Source organism: Ruditapes philippinarum, unplaced genomic scaffold (genome assembly GCF_026571515.1).
Source record: "Ruditapes philippinarum isolate M1 unplaced genomic scaffold, ASM2657151v2 ctg819_1_1_1_1, whole genome shotgun sequence".
NCBI lineage: Eukaryota > Metazoa > Mollusca > Bivalvia > Venerida > Veneridae > Ruditapes > Ruditapes philippinarum.
The window spans coordinates 188,153-206,725 of NW_026851906.1; the positions used below are offsets into that span (position 1 = coordinate 188,153).

The 18,573-nt window shown below is 33.3% G+C and overlaps 1 protein-coding gene across 1 annotated transcript; it reads right to left on the bottom strand.

The window, feature by feature from the left end:
* Window positions 1-6,092: 6,092 nt before the first annotated feature.
* Window positions 6,093-18,458, bottom strand: LOC132742350 (gamma-aminobutyric acid type B receptor subunit 2-like). The gene is made up of 8 exons (XM_060730725.1): window positions 17,745-18,458; window positions 13,571-13,726; window positions 12,976-13,111; window positions 12,035-12,142; window positions 11,086-11,208; window positions 9,932-10,279; window positions 9,277-9,462; window positions 6,093-6,380 (listed from the first exon to the last, which is right to left on the bottom strand). Exons 2-8 carry the CDS (start codon window positions 13,678-13,680, stop codon window positions 6,093-6,095), a joined length of 1,299 nt encoding a protein of 432 aa, XP_060586708.1. The 5' UTR covers window positions 13,681-13,726; window positions 17,745-18,458.
* Between the last annotated feature and the right edge of the window lie 115 nt (window positions 18,459-18,573).

The window sequence follows — 18,573 nt, forward strand, 5'->3', positions numbered from 1 at the left end:
GTTAAAGACATCCCGGTATGACATTGCTGGAAGTTTGCAATGACGTTTCTAGAACAAATTGGCATTATTGTTGCTGAAACAAATTTTGAATGATACTGCTAGAACAAATAGGCAATTTGTTTACTGGAACAAGTTTGCAGTGCCGTTGCTAGAATAAATTGGCAATTTGTTTGCTGGAACAAGTTTGAAATGACATTTCTAGAACAAAATAGCATTTCTGTTGCTGGAACAAATTTGCATAATTGTTGCTAGAACAAATGAGAACAAATTGGCAATGACTTTGCAAGGGCAAATTAAGAACTACTATTTTCATTACTTTCCAGCATAAACAGCTAAAATAAGAGGTATATACTGAAAGGTTTTTTTATTTATAATTTGTAATTGCACTTTTATTTTGGTATGTATCCAGATCTCCTAACTTTTGCTACTCCGGAACACACTTCACTTTGCGAAATCCAGGCCTTGTAATATCGCACTTGCAGAAGTCCCGGATCGCGATCTCCTTTAAATTTTTTATGTTCGAACAGTCAAAGATTGTGTTCAAGAAATAACGTTTTTTAGTATGCGCAATTTCTCTGTTATAAATTCTGAATTTAATAACTATTTCTGAAAGAATAATACATGTGTTTTAAATGCAGAGGTTTTAGTCATGTGGCATATGTTTATTATTCTTCTTCAATATAATATGTACGTATCATTTATATTTTTCAGTCATATACATGTATGAATTATTATCAGTACAATGTGATAATTTGTTTGGAACAGTACGATTTCTTGTGATACAGCCGATATTTGTTGTGCATTGTTCGTGTAGGAAATACAAGTGTTTTTAGCTCACCTGTCACAAAGTGACAGGGTGAGCTTTTGTGATCGTTTTTCGTCCGGCGTCCGTCCGTCCGTCGTCCGTCCGTAAACTTTTGCTTGAAATGACATCTCCTCATAAACCACTGAGCCAATTTCATCCAAACTTCACAGGAATGTTCCTTTGGTGGTCACCTTTAAAAATTGTTCAAAGAATTTAATTCCATGCAGAACTCTGGTTGCCATGGCAACCGAAAGAAAAATCTTTAAATATCTTCTTTTAAACAACCCTAAGAGCTAGAGCTTAGATATATGGCATGAAACATCTTCTAATGAGTGTCTTACCAAGTTTGTTCAAAATAAAAGCCCTGGGGTCAAAATTGGCCCCGCCCCAGGGGGTCATTGATTTTCCCTATATGCATATAGTCAAAAACTTAAAAAAAATCTTCTTTTAAAGAACCCAAAGAGCTAGAGCTAAGATATTTGGGCATGAAATATTTCTAGTGAGTGTCTACCAAGTTTGTTCAAATAAAAGCCCTGGGGTCAAAATTGGCCCTGCCCAGGGGGTCATAGATTTTTTCCCTATATGCATATAGTAAAAACTTAAAAAATCTTCTTTTAAAGAACCCAAAGAGCTAGAGCTAAGATATTTTAGCATGAAACATGTTTCTAATGGGTGTCCTACTAAGTATGTTTCAAATTAAAAGGCCCTGGGGTCAAAATTGGCCCCGCCCCGGGGGTCATTGATTTTCCTTATATGTGTATAGCAAAAACTTAAAAATCTTCTTTGAAAAAAACCCAAATAGCTAGAGTTTAGATATTAAAGCATGAAAACATCTTTTAAGTAAATATCTTAACAAAGTTTGTTCAAATAAAAGCCCCGGGGGTCAAAAAACTGGCCCTGCCTCAGGGTGTCATTGTTTTTTAACTATATATGTATAAGTAAAAACTTAAAAAATCTTCTTTTAAAAAACCCAAGTGAGTCTAGAACTTAGATGTTTAGCATGAAACATCTTCTTATGGGTGTCTACCAAGTTGTGTTCAAATAAAACAAATAAAAGCCCCTTGGTAAAAAAAATTGGCCCGGGGGGGTGCTATATACAGGTGAGCGACCTTCAAGGGCCATCATTGGCCCTCTTGTTTCTTTAAGTTGTTAAGAAATAGAATGTGTGCATTTAAGTTATGCGTTGCTTTCCACATTATCGGGAAGTTTCGTTCATTTCCTTTGTATTACTTTAGAACGTTTTAAAAACAAAGCTAGAAAACGTTTTGCAAAGTCTGGGGTTTTTTAAAAAGGGCCCCCCAAAGTGGGGGGCAAATAGGGTTGCAACCCTTTTCCCTTCCCTTCGTCTGTTTCCCCTTCCGTCCGGTTGTCCCCAAATCTTGTGAAAGCAAACTTTCCCCTTTTAAAATGGATGGCAAAATTTTTTTCTTTTAATTTTCCCCGGATGAAAAACCCCTTAAAGTGTGGTTTGGGGTAAAAAGGAATTTTTGGGTGCGAACCAAAAATTTTTAAAAAGAATTAAATTTCCGGGGCTTTTTTTGATTTTTTTACTTAATTTCCCATAAAGAAATTTTGTGAAAAGGGAAACCCCTTTAAAAAAACCGGGGAAAAAGGGGAGATTTTTTTTTAAACGTTCCCTTCAGATAAAGCAAATTTCTCCCTTGGGTTTTTGAGCACTTCTGCCCCTGGGGGATCCGTGTTCCTTTTGGGCCCCCATTTTTTTAGTTTTTTAAAAATTTTGTTTTTAAAAAAAAGATTTTTTTTTAAACTAAATTTTTTTTTAAAAAAAATTTAAAAGTTTTTTTTGTTAACCCTTTTCTCCTGGGGTGCCCAAAAATTCCTTTTTCAAAACCTGAGTTTTTGTTAAAAAAAAAGAAATTTGGGAAAATTTTGAAGATACTTTTGACTAAAAGTTAATTAAATAAAATCATATAATTAAATTATGCCAAAAGGAATTCCCCTTTAAGGGTGTGGGTTTTATGGGGGAAAAATTTGGAAAAAAAAATTTTTTTTAAAAAAATTTTTGATTTGTACTTTTTATAATATAGAATAAGTTTTTCGTTTTCCCTTTTTTTTATATATAAATTTGATTTTTAAAATTTATTTTGAAACAACCTTTAATTTAAATTTGTTTTTAAAAATATTTTTATGTGATTTTTTTATAAGAACAACGCGTTGGTTTTGAAATTCGGGCCTTTGACCCGACCTTTTTACATGACCTTTTTTTTGCAATTTAATTTTTAATTTTTTTAACGTTTTTCCACGATATATAAAGCAGGAATTTAAGTTTAAACCCGGAAGTTTTTAAGGGGCCGGCTCCTTTTATTTCTAAAAAGCCCAAATTTAGAAGTTTTTACTTGGGTATTCCCCCCCATTTTTTAATGGGGCAGTTCCTAAATGGGGATCATTGAAATAAAAATTTTTAAAACATTCAGCGGGGAAGTTTAAATTTTTTTCCGGGAATTAGAATGGGTTTTTTTCTTTAAATTGGGAATTTTTTAAAATCCCCTTCAGAGTTTGGGGCGTAAATGTATTTGAAAGTGTAAATTAGTTTTTTTGGTTTTATTTGAATAAGTGTTATTTTATAGTTTTCAAATATGACGGGCCCTTTTAAAAAAGTAGAACAGGTCCAAAGGGGGTGGTCCTTTTTTAATTTTAAAACCAAATTTTTAGGGGGCCCCCTTGGGGGGGGAGGGTCATTAAGTGATTTTTTGTGTGGTAACCAAACCCAGGTTTGACCTTTTAACTGTTTTTATATTTCTCTTTTTATTTTTCCAAATTTAACTTTTTAATTTTTTTCGGTCAAACCTTCGAAAATTTTAAATTTTGGATATTTGTTAAATTTGGTAAAATTTTCCCCCGACCTTTAAATTAAAAATATTGGGTATTTTTAAAATTTGAATTGGGAATAAAAATTTTTTAAAAATCGTTCCAAAATTTTTAAGTTTTTTATTGGGTTTTCCCGAATTGGTTTTTTTTATTTTTTCCCCGAATTAAATTTAATCATTAGTGATTAATTTAAAAAAACCCCCATCCCGGGAAATCCGGGTTTTAAAAACCCCCCTGTTTTTTCCGAAGGGCCTCGATTCAGCCCGTGTGGTATTTTTTTTTTTCCCATAAATTTAAAAAGAATTTTGGCCCAAATTTTAATTTTTGTTTTTGTATATAAATCATGCATAAAGGGTTTTTTGAAAATTTTTTTCTGTTAAAAAAATTTTAAATAATTTTTTTAAACCAAAATATTGGGTTTTGGGGGGGTTTTTTTTTTATTTGAATTTTTGGTCTACAATGGACTTTTTTTTTTTTCCCTTTTTTATTTTAAAAATTCATTTGTATTTTAAATTTTTAAAAGGAATTTTTTGAAAATTTTTTTTCTTTAAATTTTTTTTTTTTTTTTAAAATTTTTTTGATTTATTAAATTAAAGTTTTTGAAAAGTTCAAAGTGATTTTGATAATTTTACCATTTTTTTTTTTTTTTTAGTAATTTTCTTTTCCAGAACACTTTTTTTTGCTTTAAATATAATGTAAAAATCGAAATCTAACCCCAATTTTTCCAAACAGTTAATTTTTTAAAATGGTTTTTGATAAAGTTTACCGAAAAAACATATGTAATTTGCATTTTTATTAAAAGACTTTCCCCTTTAGGGCAAATTAAATTTAAAAGAACTTGATTTATCGGTTTAGTATCGGAAATTTTTTTGTAATTTTCTTCCCAAAAAATTTATCTTTTTCATTTCTTTCAAATTTTACCATACTGTTTTTACTTTTCCCCTTCCCAAACCCTTTTTCATTTGTTTTTTTTATGTTTTTTTTTGGAAATAAAATATGTCATGTTATTTTCTTTTTTTTTTTTTCCCTTACCGATAATTTTTGTTTTTTTTTTCCCCCCGGGTTTATGTTTTTTTAGAGTTTCAAGGGCCTTTTTTACGGAAAGAAAAAATTGCCCCCATCTAATTTTTAACCCTATTAAAAAAACCAAAATTATTTTTAGAAGGGGGTTGCGAAAAATTTTTATTTTTGCCGTTAAACCCGATAAGGGGAATGGTTTTTTTAGTACCTTCGGTACGGGTATCCATGATATTATTGGGTGTAGTAAAAAAAAAACGGGGGGTTTTGGGGTTTGGAAATTTAAGGGTCGGAAACCCAAAGCAGGGGTTTTACCAAAAATTTGAAAAAGAAAGGGAAAAAGGAAATTTCCCTTAAAAAGGGGTTTTAAAATTTAAAAAATCTTTATTGGGATATAATTTTTAAAAAAATATTAAAAAAGTGGTATTGGGGCATTTCGGGGGTCGTAAATATCCAAAACAAAAAACTGTAAAAAATTTGGGGAAAGTTTCAAATTTCCGGGAGTTTTTTCCGGCCAAAGGGCCGTTTTTAAAAAAATAATATTTGTTTATTATTGATCACCCCATTCTAAATTATTTTTACGGGGAAAATGATGGAATTTACCCCTTATCCCAACGAAACTTGGGTGGATAAGGAAAAAAATGAAATTGGAAATTTTTTCCCCAAAGGAATCTTTCGGCCAGTCCCCGTCTTTTTAAACCCCACGGGGGTGGTTTTGGGGAAAAGTTTGGGAAAAATAAAATTGGGTTTTTACATTTTCCCCACTGTTGGTTTAAAAAAGGGAAATCGGGGGGGTTTTTCACTCGAAAGGAAATTTCTTGGAATTTCGTTTTGAAAATTTTTAAAAAAAAGGGGGGGCGCCATTTCTATTCCACGGTAAGGGGTTTAAAAACGTTTTAAAAACCCTATTTAATATTCTTATTCGAATGTTTTCCTGAAGGGATTAAAACCCCCATGTTGGGGGTGAATTAAAGGGGGGGCCGAGTTCCCCTGTCAATGAAGGGGTGGGTTTCCCAAAGAAAAATTGTTTTGCTTCAGCACTTTTAGTTGAATTTTTTTTCCGACGAGGGGATTGACATTTCAAACGGAAAAACCCTTTACCCCCGAGAATTTGTTTTTTTTTGAAAAACACTGTTCTCCCCCCAGGAAAAAATGGGTTGAATTTTAAAGAAAAGGGATTTTTTTGGGTTTTACCAAGATTTTTACGACTGAACAAAAACCCGGGTAGTTTTCCCGGGGGCCCCATTCGTTCCCTCAACCCTCCGTTTCACTATAAGGTTTTTTTCCCAAAAATGCCGATAAAAAAAGGGGAATTTTTTTTAAAACCGAGTTAAAAAAAGGTAGCATGGGGAGTTCATTTTTCGATTGATTTCTGGGGTATAGTAAAAATTTTGCCAAAAAATTCGGGCGCTGTCCCCCGGGTAAGGAAAAATTTGAGTCTCTACAATTTTTTAAATTTTGGGTCTGCTGTTAAAAACTGGGTTTCATTCTGACTTCCTGTGACGTCATTGATTTCTTCACTTTGTGCGCTCCTCGGGGTTCCTTCGACTCGGTATATTCCACTTCTATCCGGAGGTTGTTCGGGTGATCGTAATATGTCGTAAATACCAGAAGCTGCGTCTAAATCAAGAGATAGGTCTGCTTTTGGTCCAAGGTTCGCCGGTAGCTTGGTTAGTTTTTCTTTAGCGAGATCTAAATGATCTTGCAGGGCCGAAATTAAATCTTCTTTCTGTAAAAATGATATCAAATAATGTAGGAAGTGATCAATTTTGCTCTACTTTAATTTAGCCTTACTTAATAAATCCAAGGGAAATAACATTTCTTATTGACACATGCTTATCAGCGAATTGTTTACACGATCTTGGTAGTCCTTTAGTTATATTTAGTGTCCCGAGTACCCTCCAACACATACCCAGGATCTCTTAAAGTGACAGCAAATTTATCTATAAAAATATTACTTAAATTGAGCAATTTTCCCTTTGACGATAAATAAAAAGTCACGTGGGATGGCTACCTACGAAAAGGTGTTAAAATATAATTGCAATACCTTTTCATTGTTAGCCATTGAAGTAATCAAGTTTATAGGATTTTCAAAAACATATTTATCCAGAGCGGGCGCTATGGTGCAGTGGTAACACTCTCTGGCCTCAACCAATCAAGGGGGTCGTGATTTTCGATCCCCGCTACCCACAAACAAATGCCCGAGACTGAAAAAACAGGACATGAACTCAAAAAAACAGGAATAAAAATAAAAAAGACAAAAACTAAAAAGGGGAAAAAAATTTATGCAAGGATCAGACAGCAATAGAAAAGCAATAACCAAATACACGAACTTTCGTAATACACGAAAGGGAAAACAGACAAATAAGATTTAAGGGGTTCTTTGCCCTTAAGGGTTTACATAAATAAACGGGACAAGAACTCAACTCCCAAGGGAAAAAATATCAACGACATTTAAAAAAGGACATAACAGACTAATCACATCAAACAAACACAGAAAAAGGGTACATCAAACAGCACAGAAAAAGGACATCAACAAACACGGGGAAGTAAAAAGGAAGAAACAACAAAGCACATCAACGACACGGGCCCAAGAACTCATAAAGACAAAATAACATCCAGGGCCCACAGACAATGCCCATAAACAAACAAGAAAAGTCAAGGGAAAAATTTAAGGACATCAACAGACAAAAGAAACAAAATACATATATAGAACTTTAACAGACACAAGAACTAAAAGGGACATAGACAAAAACAATCAACAAACAAAATAACATATATGACCCCTACAAAAAACATCAAAAAGGACTTTAAAAATCCCAAAACAAGAAAGGGAATATGCAACGGATCAGAAAAGCAATAGCCGGGCGAAAACCCCAAATACACTGAACATACGTTTAAAAGAAAGGGAAAAACAAAAAAAGATGTAATGGGCCCATGACTTAATGGGCTTTCCAATGACACAGACAAGAACATCCACGACACAGACAATGACATCAACAAACACAAGAACATCCACGACACAGACAAGGACATCAACAAACACAACAAGCACATCCACGACACAGACAAGGCCATCATCAGACACAAGAACATCTACGACACAGACAATGACATCAACAAACACAGCAACGTCAACGACACATAAGGACATCAACAGACACAAGAACACAAACATACATATATAAGAACATTAACAGACACAAGAACATCAACGACATAGACAAGGACATCAACAAACACAATAACATATATGACACATACAAGAACATCAACAAGGACATCAAAATAAAGACAAGCACATCAACATACACAGATCAGAAGATCAACAGACACAAGAACATCAACAGACACAGAGAAGAACGGAACAGGAAACGAGGACCCATAACATAAGAGCTGAAACGAGGACCGAAAACAGAACAATTAAAGGATCTAAAAGACGGGTCTAATGTATTATGAAAACCACAAAACAGTACAATAAAAGACAATAAAAACGTAATAGGAGAGACAACAATGGAAAAGACAATAACGTCTGCGTCTAAATCAAGAGATAGGTTTGCTTTTGGTCCAAGGTTCGTCGGTAGCTTGGTTAGTTTTTCTGTAGCGAGATCTTAATAATCTTGCAGGGCCGAAATTAAATCTTCTTTCTGTAAAAATGATATCGAATAATGTATGAGGTGAATTCAGCCTTACTTAATCAATCCAAGGGAAATAACCTTTCTTATTGACACATGCTTATCATCGAATTGTTTTAACGATCTTGGTATTGTCAAATCTCCAGACTCCTTGCGTTTTAGATATTGGAGTAAGTTATGCGCTGAAGGGTTTTCGTTGTGTTTAGTACAATTTTAGAGTTTACAGAACTGAAATATACTGTCTTATACATTAAAACTCGCCATCATCGCTGTGACTAGCTCTTGGAAGGCCGGGGACAATACATTGGGTCCGTTAGTTCAAGAAAGCGTACTTGGGGTGTTCCGAAACACAGTAGTTAGCATGCGCCATATGACATTAAGTGAGGGTGTGACAATAACCCCCCCCCCCCCCCAAATATTCAAAGAAAAAATTAACATTTTATAATAAAGCATTCTAAGATATGTCTATAATTTTTCTCCCTTAAAATACATGCATGAAAGCACAAATGCGATTCAACAGATAATGTTAGTGTGTGTGAGTTTGTTTACCCTCACCATCGGAGAGACTATATGGGCGAGCAATTATATTGGTGACAAATACGGTACCATATATGGAAGTGACGGACTATTTTTTTCTTTGATGGTTCCCGTTTTATACATTTTTTATATTTTTATATATGCATTTTCGCCATTCATGAATATCATTTCTTGACAGCTATATATTTGTTTGTGAAATAACTAACAGAAGTTCAGTAAATTGCATCTCCTTTTGCCTTAGAATTTATAGGTATAAAACACATTGTAAAGGGAAAATTGTGCTGTGGCAATGTAATTTGATGCTCGCAGTGTGTTGAAAATTGATATCTCGCTAGACCTTAGACCTTCGTTCTCGCGAGATATCAATTTTCCGAAGCTTCTCGCAGCAAAGTACAAAGCCTCTTAAAGCTAGTACAAACATAATATTCCTTATACATTTAAAGATTAGCTCACCTCTAGTAATGATTCTTTGAGAGCCTTGTTTTCTTCTACAATATTCAGTAGACCATCATCATTGTAAGTGTTCGCATTCTCATCACCTAAATGTAACGGTGGTATTTCTGCGCTGGCAATTTCCCTCAAAGAAGAACTAGATATTCTTGGAGACGCATCGTCCGGCGTTTTCCACCAGTACTGTACCTTTAAGGAAGGTACAAAAAGCGCTATGTTACTGTACATTAAGAGCTCTTAATAGCGTTTATTCAAATTAATGAGTACGTTTTGAACTTAATTAGTATCTATTATTTTTCATTAGAATATACATTGGATATATTTTTCATTTTTGCCCATTAACATGTACTCATTCAAATTAAACATGCTCACATGCTCTTAAAATGTTGTTTTTGTATTGTTAATATGAGATTCTGGACATAGAGTTAAGATACTTTTTAGCAATCAATCACAATTGGTGGTACATTTGAAGCACTATTCCATGCAATGAGAAAGGATAAAGGTGAATAACTTGTATGACATGTACCTGTATGACGGCTAATTTCAGAAGTAAAAGTTGTATATTATACACTACAAAAAACAGAATGAACCTTACATATACTCCTGGGGTCTAGAAAATATACTTATAATGGTGGATCAATGTAAAAACATAGCAAACCTTTGGCAAGAACAGCACTAGCTGAAACAGGAAAATACATGCTGCAATTGACACTGCTACAATTATGCGGGTGGCGTCCGTGCTTCTATGCAGTGACGTAGCTGTCATCGTTGCGCACAAAGTAATTATAATACTGACAAATATGGCGGCGAAAGTATTTGCTGAGTCATTCAGAGAAGGAACGGTAACTCCTTTTGTTTTCCAGGCAAATATCAGGCACGATATTATAAGAGTTATCTTCCATAGCGTCAAAACAATAATCCATACCGGAAGTTTTTCACAAGTGCATTCTTGGATACTCGTCGTTTCATTAAACACGTGAACGTCAACATTTTCGTCTGCAACAATCTGAAGAGCAGAATGTGATGCTTAATTTATTTGTAAACTTAGCAAGATATTTCACCCGAATGCCGTTTGCTGTAAATAAGTGTAACGTGATTTTTATAAAGAACAACACGAGAGCACGTGACGAGTAAAATTCACCAGAAGTTCATTATTTCTTAACTTAAGGTCACAAAATTACAATTGTACATTATCTTTTGACCCTCTGACAACGTAACTGTGAACACTAGCATACTTAGTGTATACAAGTATAATGAGTCTGGAAGTTGGTTATGACGCGATGCGACACACATTTTGTGGAAAACTAACAACTGGTACTTGTTAATATTAATTTATACTTATAATCATAATAAAAAGTGAGTTTTTTACTTTATTAAAGTCCAAAAGCCTTAACGAATAAAATGCCAATATCTTACGTACATTAGCTTGGACACTTAAACAGAAGATATACAAAAGATAATTAAGAAATATACTCAGAAATAAATTGACAATCGTATTGTTGTGCTATTCTTAGTCCAAATTTTGAGTGAAAAGCGTTGCAACGTTTTTTTTTCAATATTGGGTCACTTTTCTCAATCAGAATAATTATTCTGAGACAATGATCTGAAATTCTGTACACAAGTTACTGGGTTAGATCTACATCAAATGTAACATTAATCTCGAAAAATTGTTTCCAGTCTTTCATTAAAAAAAACTCAGTTAAGTCCCTTTAAACAAAATTATGTATTTCAGTTATACAGAATGGTTCGTTATAAAGAATGGTCCGATAGTTCAAAACAGTTTGGACAAAAGAGATATTTTGCTTAACATACCGATTCTGCAAAGAGCTTTGTTTTAGAAGATACCGGGTCAATAGTTTGCCATAATGCCATCAGCGTGAGGTCCACTGCCAGAAGCCCTCCGATGATAGTGATAAGCTTTGAATCTTTAATAACCTTAAATAGATAACAAGCTTATCTTTAATAACCTTAAATAAATAACAAGCTTATCTTTAATAACTTTAAACAAATAACAAACTTATATTTAATAACCTTAAGCAAATAACAAACTTATCTTTAATAACCTTAAACAAATAACAAGCTTATCTTTAATAACCTTAAACAAATAACAAGCTTCTCTTTCATAACCTTAAACAAATAACTAGCTTTTCTTTAATAACCTTCGATAAATAACCGAACTGATTTTTTCTCTAAAAACATATATGTTTGTTTCACAGTCGCATTTTTTCTTTACGTCAACAGAAATTGTTGCCACTGTTTCGCGTTTATCTATTAACAGTCTAAACGGCACCAATGTATAGATATGTGTTGATAAAGTGACTTTTGCTTCACCAACGCCTTTTTAAACGAGTGTTAACATACAGATAATAAATACTTTATTATTTAAACCGACATCATGATCATTTCCTTCATGACCAATTGATTTTAATTGACAATATGACTTTATATTTCATAAGATTGTTATAATGGTGATTGACCAACAGTTGATATTGAAAAATGTTTATGTATGATCAAATATAAAAGGTACATTCAAATGGATCTTTTGGACCACTTGATTAATCTATCTTTCATGCGAAGTAAATAATAAAATTGAAAGGAATTATGGTAAAATATTAACTTATTTTGACTTTCACCTGTTCACTCAAGATATACCTTTTGATGGGCATTTGTCACTTTTATTTTCAATATTTATTGCCTTGGAATTTTTAGCTAGATGTATGACATAAGTACCTATAAGAATAAGAAAAGAGAAGCGTCTTACCACTTTTTTGGCAAACCCGTATTGGAATATACTGTGTACACGCCACGCCTTCGTGCAGACTGGTCCCAATATAAGAGTGATTGAAGTAACTATTATCCAAACACGAATCTGTAACACAGTCAAAGCGGCTTTAAATATAGTGCCTTAGAAAAATATAAATACATGATGTGATAATTATATGCTTACGCCACCAGTACGTAGCCAGACCAGCCTGGAAGTCCGGTGGTGGAAGTGTTGGAAGTTTTCACTCCGGATCATGGCAGTAAGCCACATTGAATTTACCAAATGACAGTTCAGCCACTGCGTCATTCTTGGGCAAGCAGTCCAGCAGTTTACCAGTACTAACAGCCTTTACTTTCGAAAGGAAATGATAACTTCAGTACATGCCAGAGATGTACAGTGCGAATGACCGTAGAAAAGATTTGATCAATCACAACGAAGTGACCTGTACCATCGTCCGGGAATCCAACCAGGGTCACCTGATTTACAGTCCAACGCTGTTCCTATTGAACTAACCGGACGGTTGCCCGGACGTACGTACCTTCGAACCAGACTTAATACTTTCGGCTGCTCTATATTAAGATATACATGTGTGATACTGAATCTTCTAAAATGATAATGAACAGTTTTAAATTCAAAGCATAGCAAGTTCATTTTACAAAAAGACGGTGTTAAATATTTATTAAAATTGTTGTGTAACAAAGTCTTGAAAAAAAATGTCTTTGATTTTTTTTCTGTCACTTATTATGATAAATTCAAAAGTAGGCAAATTCAGTCATGTAAAACATTCGGCAAATTGGTCGGTGAACAATCATTGAATGCTCGTAATAACTTTTTACTTATTAAGCAAAATGTACTATTTTAGAATAATTTTTCAAATATAAAAAAGTAGTACAGAATAACTTCCAAATATTATTAAATGTGTTGAAAGATTGAAATACCTGACATATTGTTGTACGTGTGCGCTGTTCCTGTTCCAAAATAAAGTCAAGACCATACATAAAGCAGACGACACTCAACAAAATGGCGCCAAAACTTGTGACCATGTTCATATAGGGACTAGACATTTTGACGATTCTGTAAAAAAATGACTGAATTAAAAACAATAATTTGACATTCATAAGAGGGAACTTGGATTTAAGCTCGATTAAATAACAAGCTGTTGCAACTTACATGAACCACTTTCGAGTCCGCTTCCTTGAACCAACCAACCAGTACTGGTGTGGAATAAAGAAACATGGTCACGACCCGATTAGGGCTCGAACCCATGATAAGCTTTATTCCTATTTTGAATTCAGTTGGAATTGGCATCAAGAATGCTAGATTTAAGGGTGAACGTGTGTTTCTTGAAAAAAAGGTTCTAAGTTTTAAAAGTAAAAAAAAAGTTTTATGACCTTTTAAGAATCACGAATAAAACAAACTAATTTCTTTGAATGACAGTTTCTTTCAAGGATTATGGAGAAACAAGTATGTGATTTTCTTACAGCGCTAAAACTAAGATATTAACTAAATACGGTCTTAGACTGGGACTCTTACTTGTTTTTCCGGTGGTAGATATGAAAGACAAGGAAGCTGATAGAAATCATCAGTCCAAGAGTTGCGCATGCGCACGCGACCACAAAGGTTCCTAGGCTCACAGACGCCATTTTGTCGTCTGCTGTTCTAATTTCTATGATTTACGTTCAACATGATCTGCAAAATAATACAACGTCGACATGCATAAAGGGAAACATATAAATACTCTATCTCATAAATGTAAATCGCGTTGTACATTTTATTTCACAAAAGTTGTCAAAGGTTTTTTTTTACCTCGGAAGTCACAAAATTGCCTGTCAGCAAATTTTCCTACTTGCCACAATTATAACAACAAGATGGCAATTTTCGGGAGATTTTCTAAATATATTTTCTTTTGAATAACTAAATAAATATTTCAATACACAATTACGAGATCCGAAGAAATAAATATGCAAAGGCATGATTAATAAATAATTTCTATGATACGAAACTTACAATTGTTGCAAATACAAAACATGCTCGTTTAACAGACACAAATATTATCATTATTCAAATACTCACCACTCTTAATTTTCCTTAAATTCCAAGACCCTTATAATTCGAAAACACTATACTATATACGGCATGTGCATTAAAGAATCACTTTGCATAAGGTATATATTAATTTGTCGCTAAGTTACACCTTCTAAATCATGACACTCTTCATAAACGAGCGTGCCATTAAATGTATTTCACAAACATTTTCACAAGACGACGAGAAAACTACGAACAACTATGAAATATTAAGTACTCCATTTTAAAAGCTTTTTCCAATCCACTTTGAACGTTTCTTGAAGTCTTTCATCTTCAGCTACATTCCTTATTGTCAAAGAAACACATTTTTCCCAGAGTTTTTTTCATTTCTTATTCATAAGAAACTTCTATCACTAAAACGCTTTGTCTAGGTTTCAAAATACATTATACATGTTGTTTTTTCTCTCTCAAAAATTTTAAACCTTTTTGTATTCGATCGCACATAAATTAGATGCTATTTCTCTGAAAAGTCCATACCTTACATAAACATCTATATACATGTATTTCAAATTATGTTCCTTTAAGGTTACACAGGTCGAATACGATATTTGGTTGACTTTTGAATTTCAGCGGTCATCTCAAAACAAAATAGTAGATTGTTATCATTAAGGTAATGTATACTTTCGGCACATTCTTCTTCTAATATAGATGTAATAAAGTAAGCTATCTCTTTTAAATCTATTGTTCCGCCTGTCTTTACTTATCAAAATCTGACGGCCATATTTAAATAGAATCATCACCTGTTCGTTTACAAACGCCCCCAGCAGTTTAGGAAAAATCAATAATTATTTAACCGGTTGCTTTTCTCTAATAGAGCAACAAGCAAAAAATGTGCCATTTTCTCCATACGGTGTTAACCATAAAAAATCCTTTCGAAATAAATCGCTATATAATTATAGAAATAATATGGTCCTGTACATATATCATATTAATATAATATCATTAACTATACGTATTGTCTATACATATTGTCATATAGAATGCATGACATAAGTATAAAACGCAATTATCTTCCGATTAATGGCCCGATCGCATTTTTATGCAATTTTGCTACATGGTGATGGTCAGCCAATTGACGTGTAATAACAATCACCTGTCACTGGTCACTTTTGTCACAGGAGGTTGGTGATTTGATCCAGCTTCTTGTCCCTGTGATATAAATGCACGGGTAAATCCTATTATAGCCCATTTAGAAAGATCGTCAAACGACCTTTGTAGGAATGTTATGAAACAAAATTTGACGAAAATAAAAATTCCTGTTATACACACTTCCGTGTATGACTTATTCGTATAACTCATATAAACCTCATATTAAATCTTCCAAATTGATTAATAAAGAGAAATTAAGTGTAAGTCCGCCAAATTAAATAATGGTTCAATTTCGCGTGATATCGTTTTTCCCTCAAATTTCTAGAATTTCTGATTTACCGTTTTAATTGAATTAGAACGCCTGTACATCCTTTAATAACAACACTAATGAAGTTTTCTTTTAAGGAAGCTATTAACGCTGATATTATTTTTATTAAAAGTTATTTTGCACGAACCAACATTGTGTTTAAACACTGTGTTTAATTAACACATAGGCACGATTTAAATATACACTTTACGATCGCGCAACACGCAACTTGTGGCCGAGAAAGCTTCTTCCTTACTGAACGAATTGATTTATCATCATTCATTCTTAGATATTAAATTCCAGCTGCCAGTTCAAAGCAAGTCTCATAATTGTTTTACTACCTAATGTGATATATATTCATGAATTTACCGAACAGATGCGTAGCTTGTAATTTAATACATTATGCAAATGTTAACAATACAAAAAATGAAAAAAATGACCTTTTATTAATATGCGTTTGACCTAAATCCTGTCTTTTCCTGCGTTAAACTTTCCTTAGAATAAGTCCAATTAGACATTCCTTTGAAAACCAGAGAAAAAAAACATGTTTTCATAATCACTTTATTCAAAACGAATTTGTTTTCCTTAAGACGTGAAATCAAAACTGCCATCTAATTCTTTCACAATAAGGAACAAGTTCTCGCCCTGTTATCTCTTTTTTATAAGGAAAGAAAACTTTTCGAAACTATTACATAATACACATGCAAAATGTTTTTTTAGCAAAACAAACAAGAACAAACACATTTCATAGTTGTCCTTTTTCAATGAAAGGACACTCAATGCCATTTTCATCTGTATAAGAAAGAAAGAAAGAAAGAAAAACGGAAAGAAAAGAAAGAAAGAAAGAAAGAAAGAAAGAAAGAAAGAAAGAAAGAAAGAAAGGAAGGAAGGAAGGAAGGAAGGAAGGAAGGAAGGAAGGAAGAAGGAAAGAAAGAAAGAAATAACACATAAAAGTAAAATAGAAAGAAAGAAGAAAGAAAGAAAGAAAGTAAATAAGAATAAAAAAGGAATAAAAGAAAAATACCATATTTGGTACAAAATCATGTTTTCAATTTTACTACATGTATTACCGGTTTTATAACCCCTGGGCTACACCCCTGGTACATGTACTGTGTATCCAGCTGAGAGATGTATTAGTAATGTATACAAGGTTATTGTGCCCCTTAATCTTCTAAAGATTTCCGACAACTTTAAAATCATTTAATTTCTAATTTGGTCAAATTATCACGTAATGTAAATATCCCAATTCTTTCATGGGATACAATAGTAAAATTTTGTTTATGTTTAAAATAATTGTTAACAAAACCTTCAAAGGCGAGGTTTCCGATAAGTGTGCGTCCACTTAAAATTTGAATTAATTAATTATAAATTGACTATGTCGCATGAAAGAATTAAAAAGAAAAAAATAGTTCGTTTAGTTGCGTGGTCTGCTAAAATGAAGATAAAACAGTGTGCTTGGAAACCAAGGAAACTAATTATTGAAAGCGCGTATTTTTTTATTAACCGACGGTTTATAATAAGATTGTTAGAATTCGGTATTATTCGGCGCATTCCGACATATTTCGTTCTTTACAGAAATCAAATAAGCATCCACATAACAAGGAGCAACAAACATGACATGCGTTTTCCGATGATAAATGATGATATCCGTCAGTTCTACAACTTGGGAACAGTCCGGTTAGCCCAGTAGACTGAATCGGGCGACCCGGGTTCGTTTCCTTGATGGAAAAGGTCCATTTCGTGACAGATCTTGAAATCCTTTCAACAAACATTCGCAATGTCCCTCTGCCCTGGCATGTAAAGAAGTTATCAGTTCCTTGCAAAAGAGAAGGTAACTAGCCCTGGTAAACTGCTTGAATGCCTACCTGGAACGATGCCGTGGCTGAACTGTTCTCTGGTCGTGATCCGGAGGGTATTAAAACTACCAACACCACCACCAACAGTTCTCCAACTTCCAAATGTAACATTTTGTTCAACGAACAGTGTTAATGTATATGTTACAACATTTCATTAGCTTTATGGTCAAATCTATAAGCAACGAAATGTTTCCTGCAAGAAAACGTGCTTGATGAATCTGACAGACGGACACCGTCGAACCGCCATAAGAAGTCATATTAATAAACCGCGCTGACCGGAAAGAGTTGTTCATGTACTACTTTATGACATTTCATTTTTAGAACTATTTTAATTAATAAGAGAGAAAATAACAAAAAGAAGTATACTCACAAGAGTTTAAACCTCCAGTTGAACACTTCAGCATGACACAAGGTTTGAAAATTGTGCAAATATTCAAATCAAAAATGAAATCTTAAAGGAAAATCAGAGTTAAGAAATCAAACGATTGTTTTTCTTCATACTGTCTATTTTCTAGTTGAACTGGCCTATTGTACCCGCTAGAAACATGATCACGCTCGAATCATGGGCTCGTTAAACGCCCTATTGTTAGTCTTAGTGAAGCATATAGTGTTTTATGCCTGAGTTGAGAAGTAAAAGTTAAAAATCATTGTTTCACCCTAGTTATTAATGATTATGATTGATTAGATAACATAGCTGGAATGCTTTGTTTTTCTTCTTCATAAAAGGGATTGTCACTCAATTTTTTCAATTTTTTTTATTTTTATAATATTTATTAACACATTTGACCATTTCCAACCCTTGACGGAAACTCTTTGGTTGTGATATATTTGCATTGAATTTCAAACAGAATGAATAAATCTACCGAATTAATAAAACAAGCAAACATTGTCGACAATTAAGTTCCGGGCATGATTAAAAACACATCCGTTTTTCGGTCAAATTTGGCAACTACTATGCAAGGAATCGATTTCGTTAGAAATCAAACATTCAAATATCCACAGCTTGTGTTATATTTTAACATTGTAGTTTAATAGGGCATTGGTCTCCAACATAATTATACATAAAAGGAATGCAGAAAAATACAACGAATCTTACACCTTGACTGATACCTTTTTAAAGATCAAATATCGGAACTGTTGTCTTTCTTCTGTTCAATACGTGGATTTAAACAACTGTTTAAATAGCGTTATCATCATTT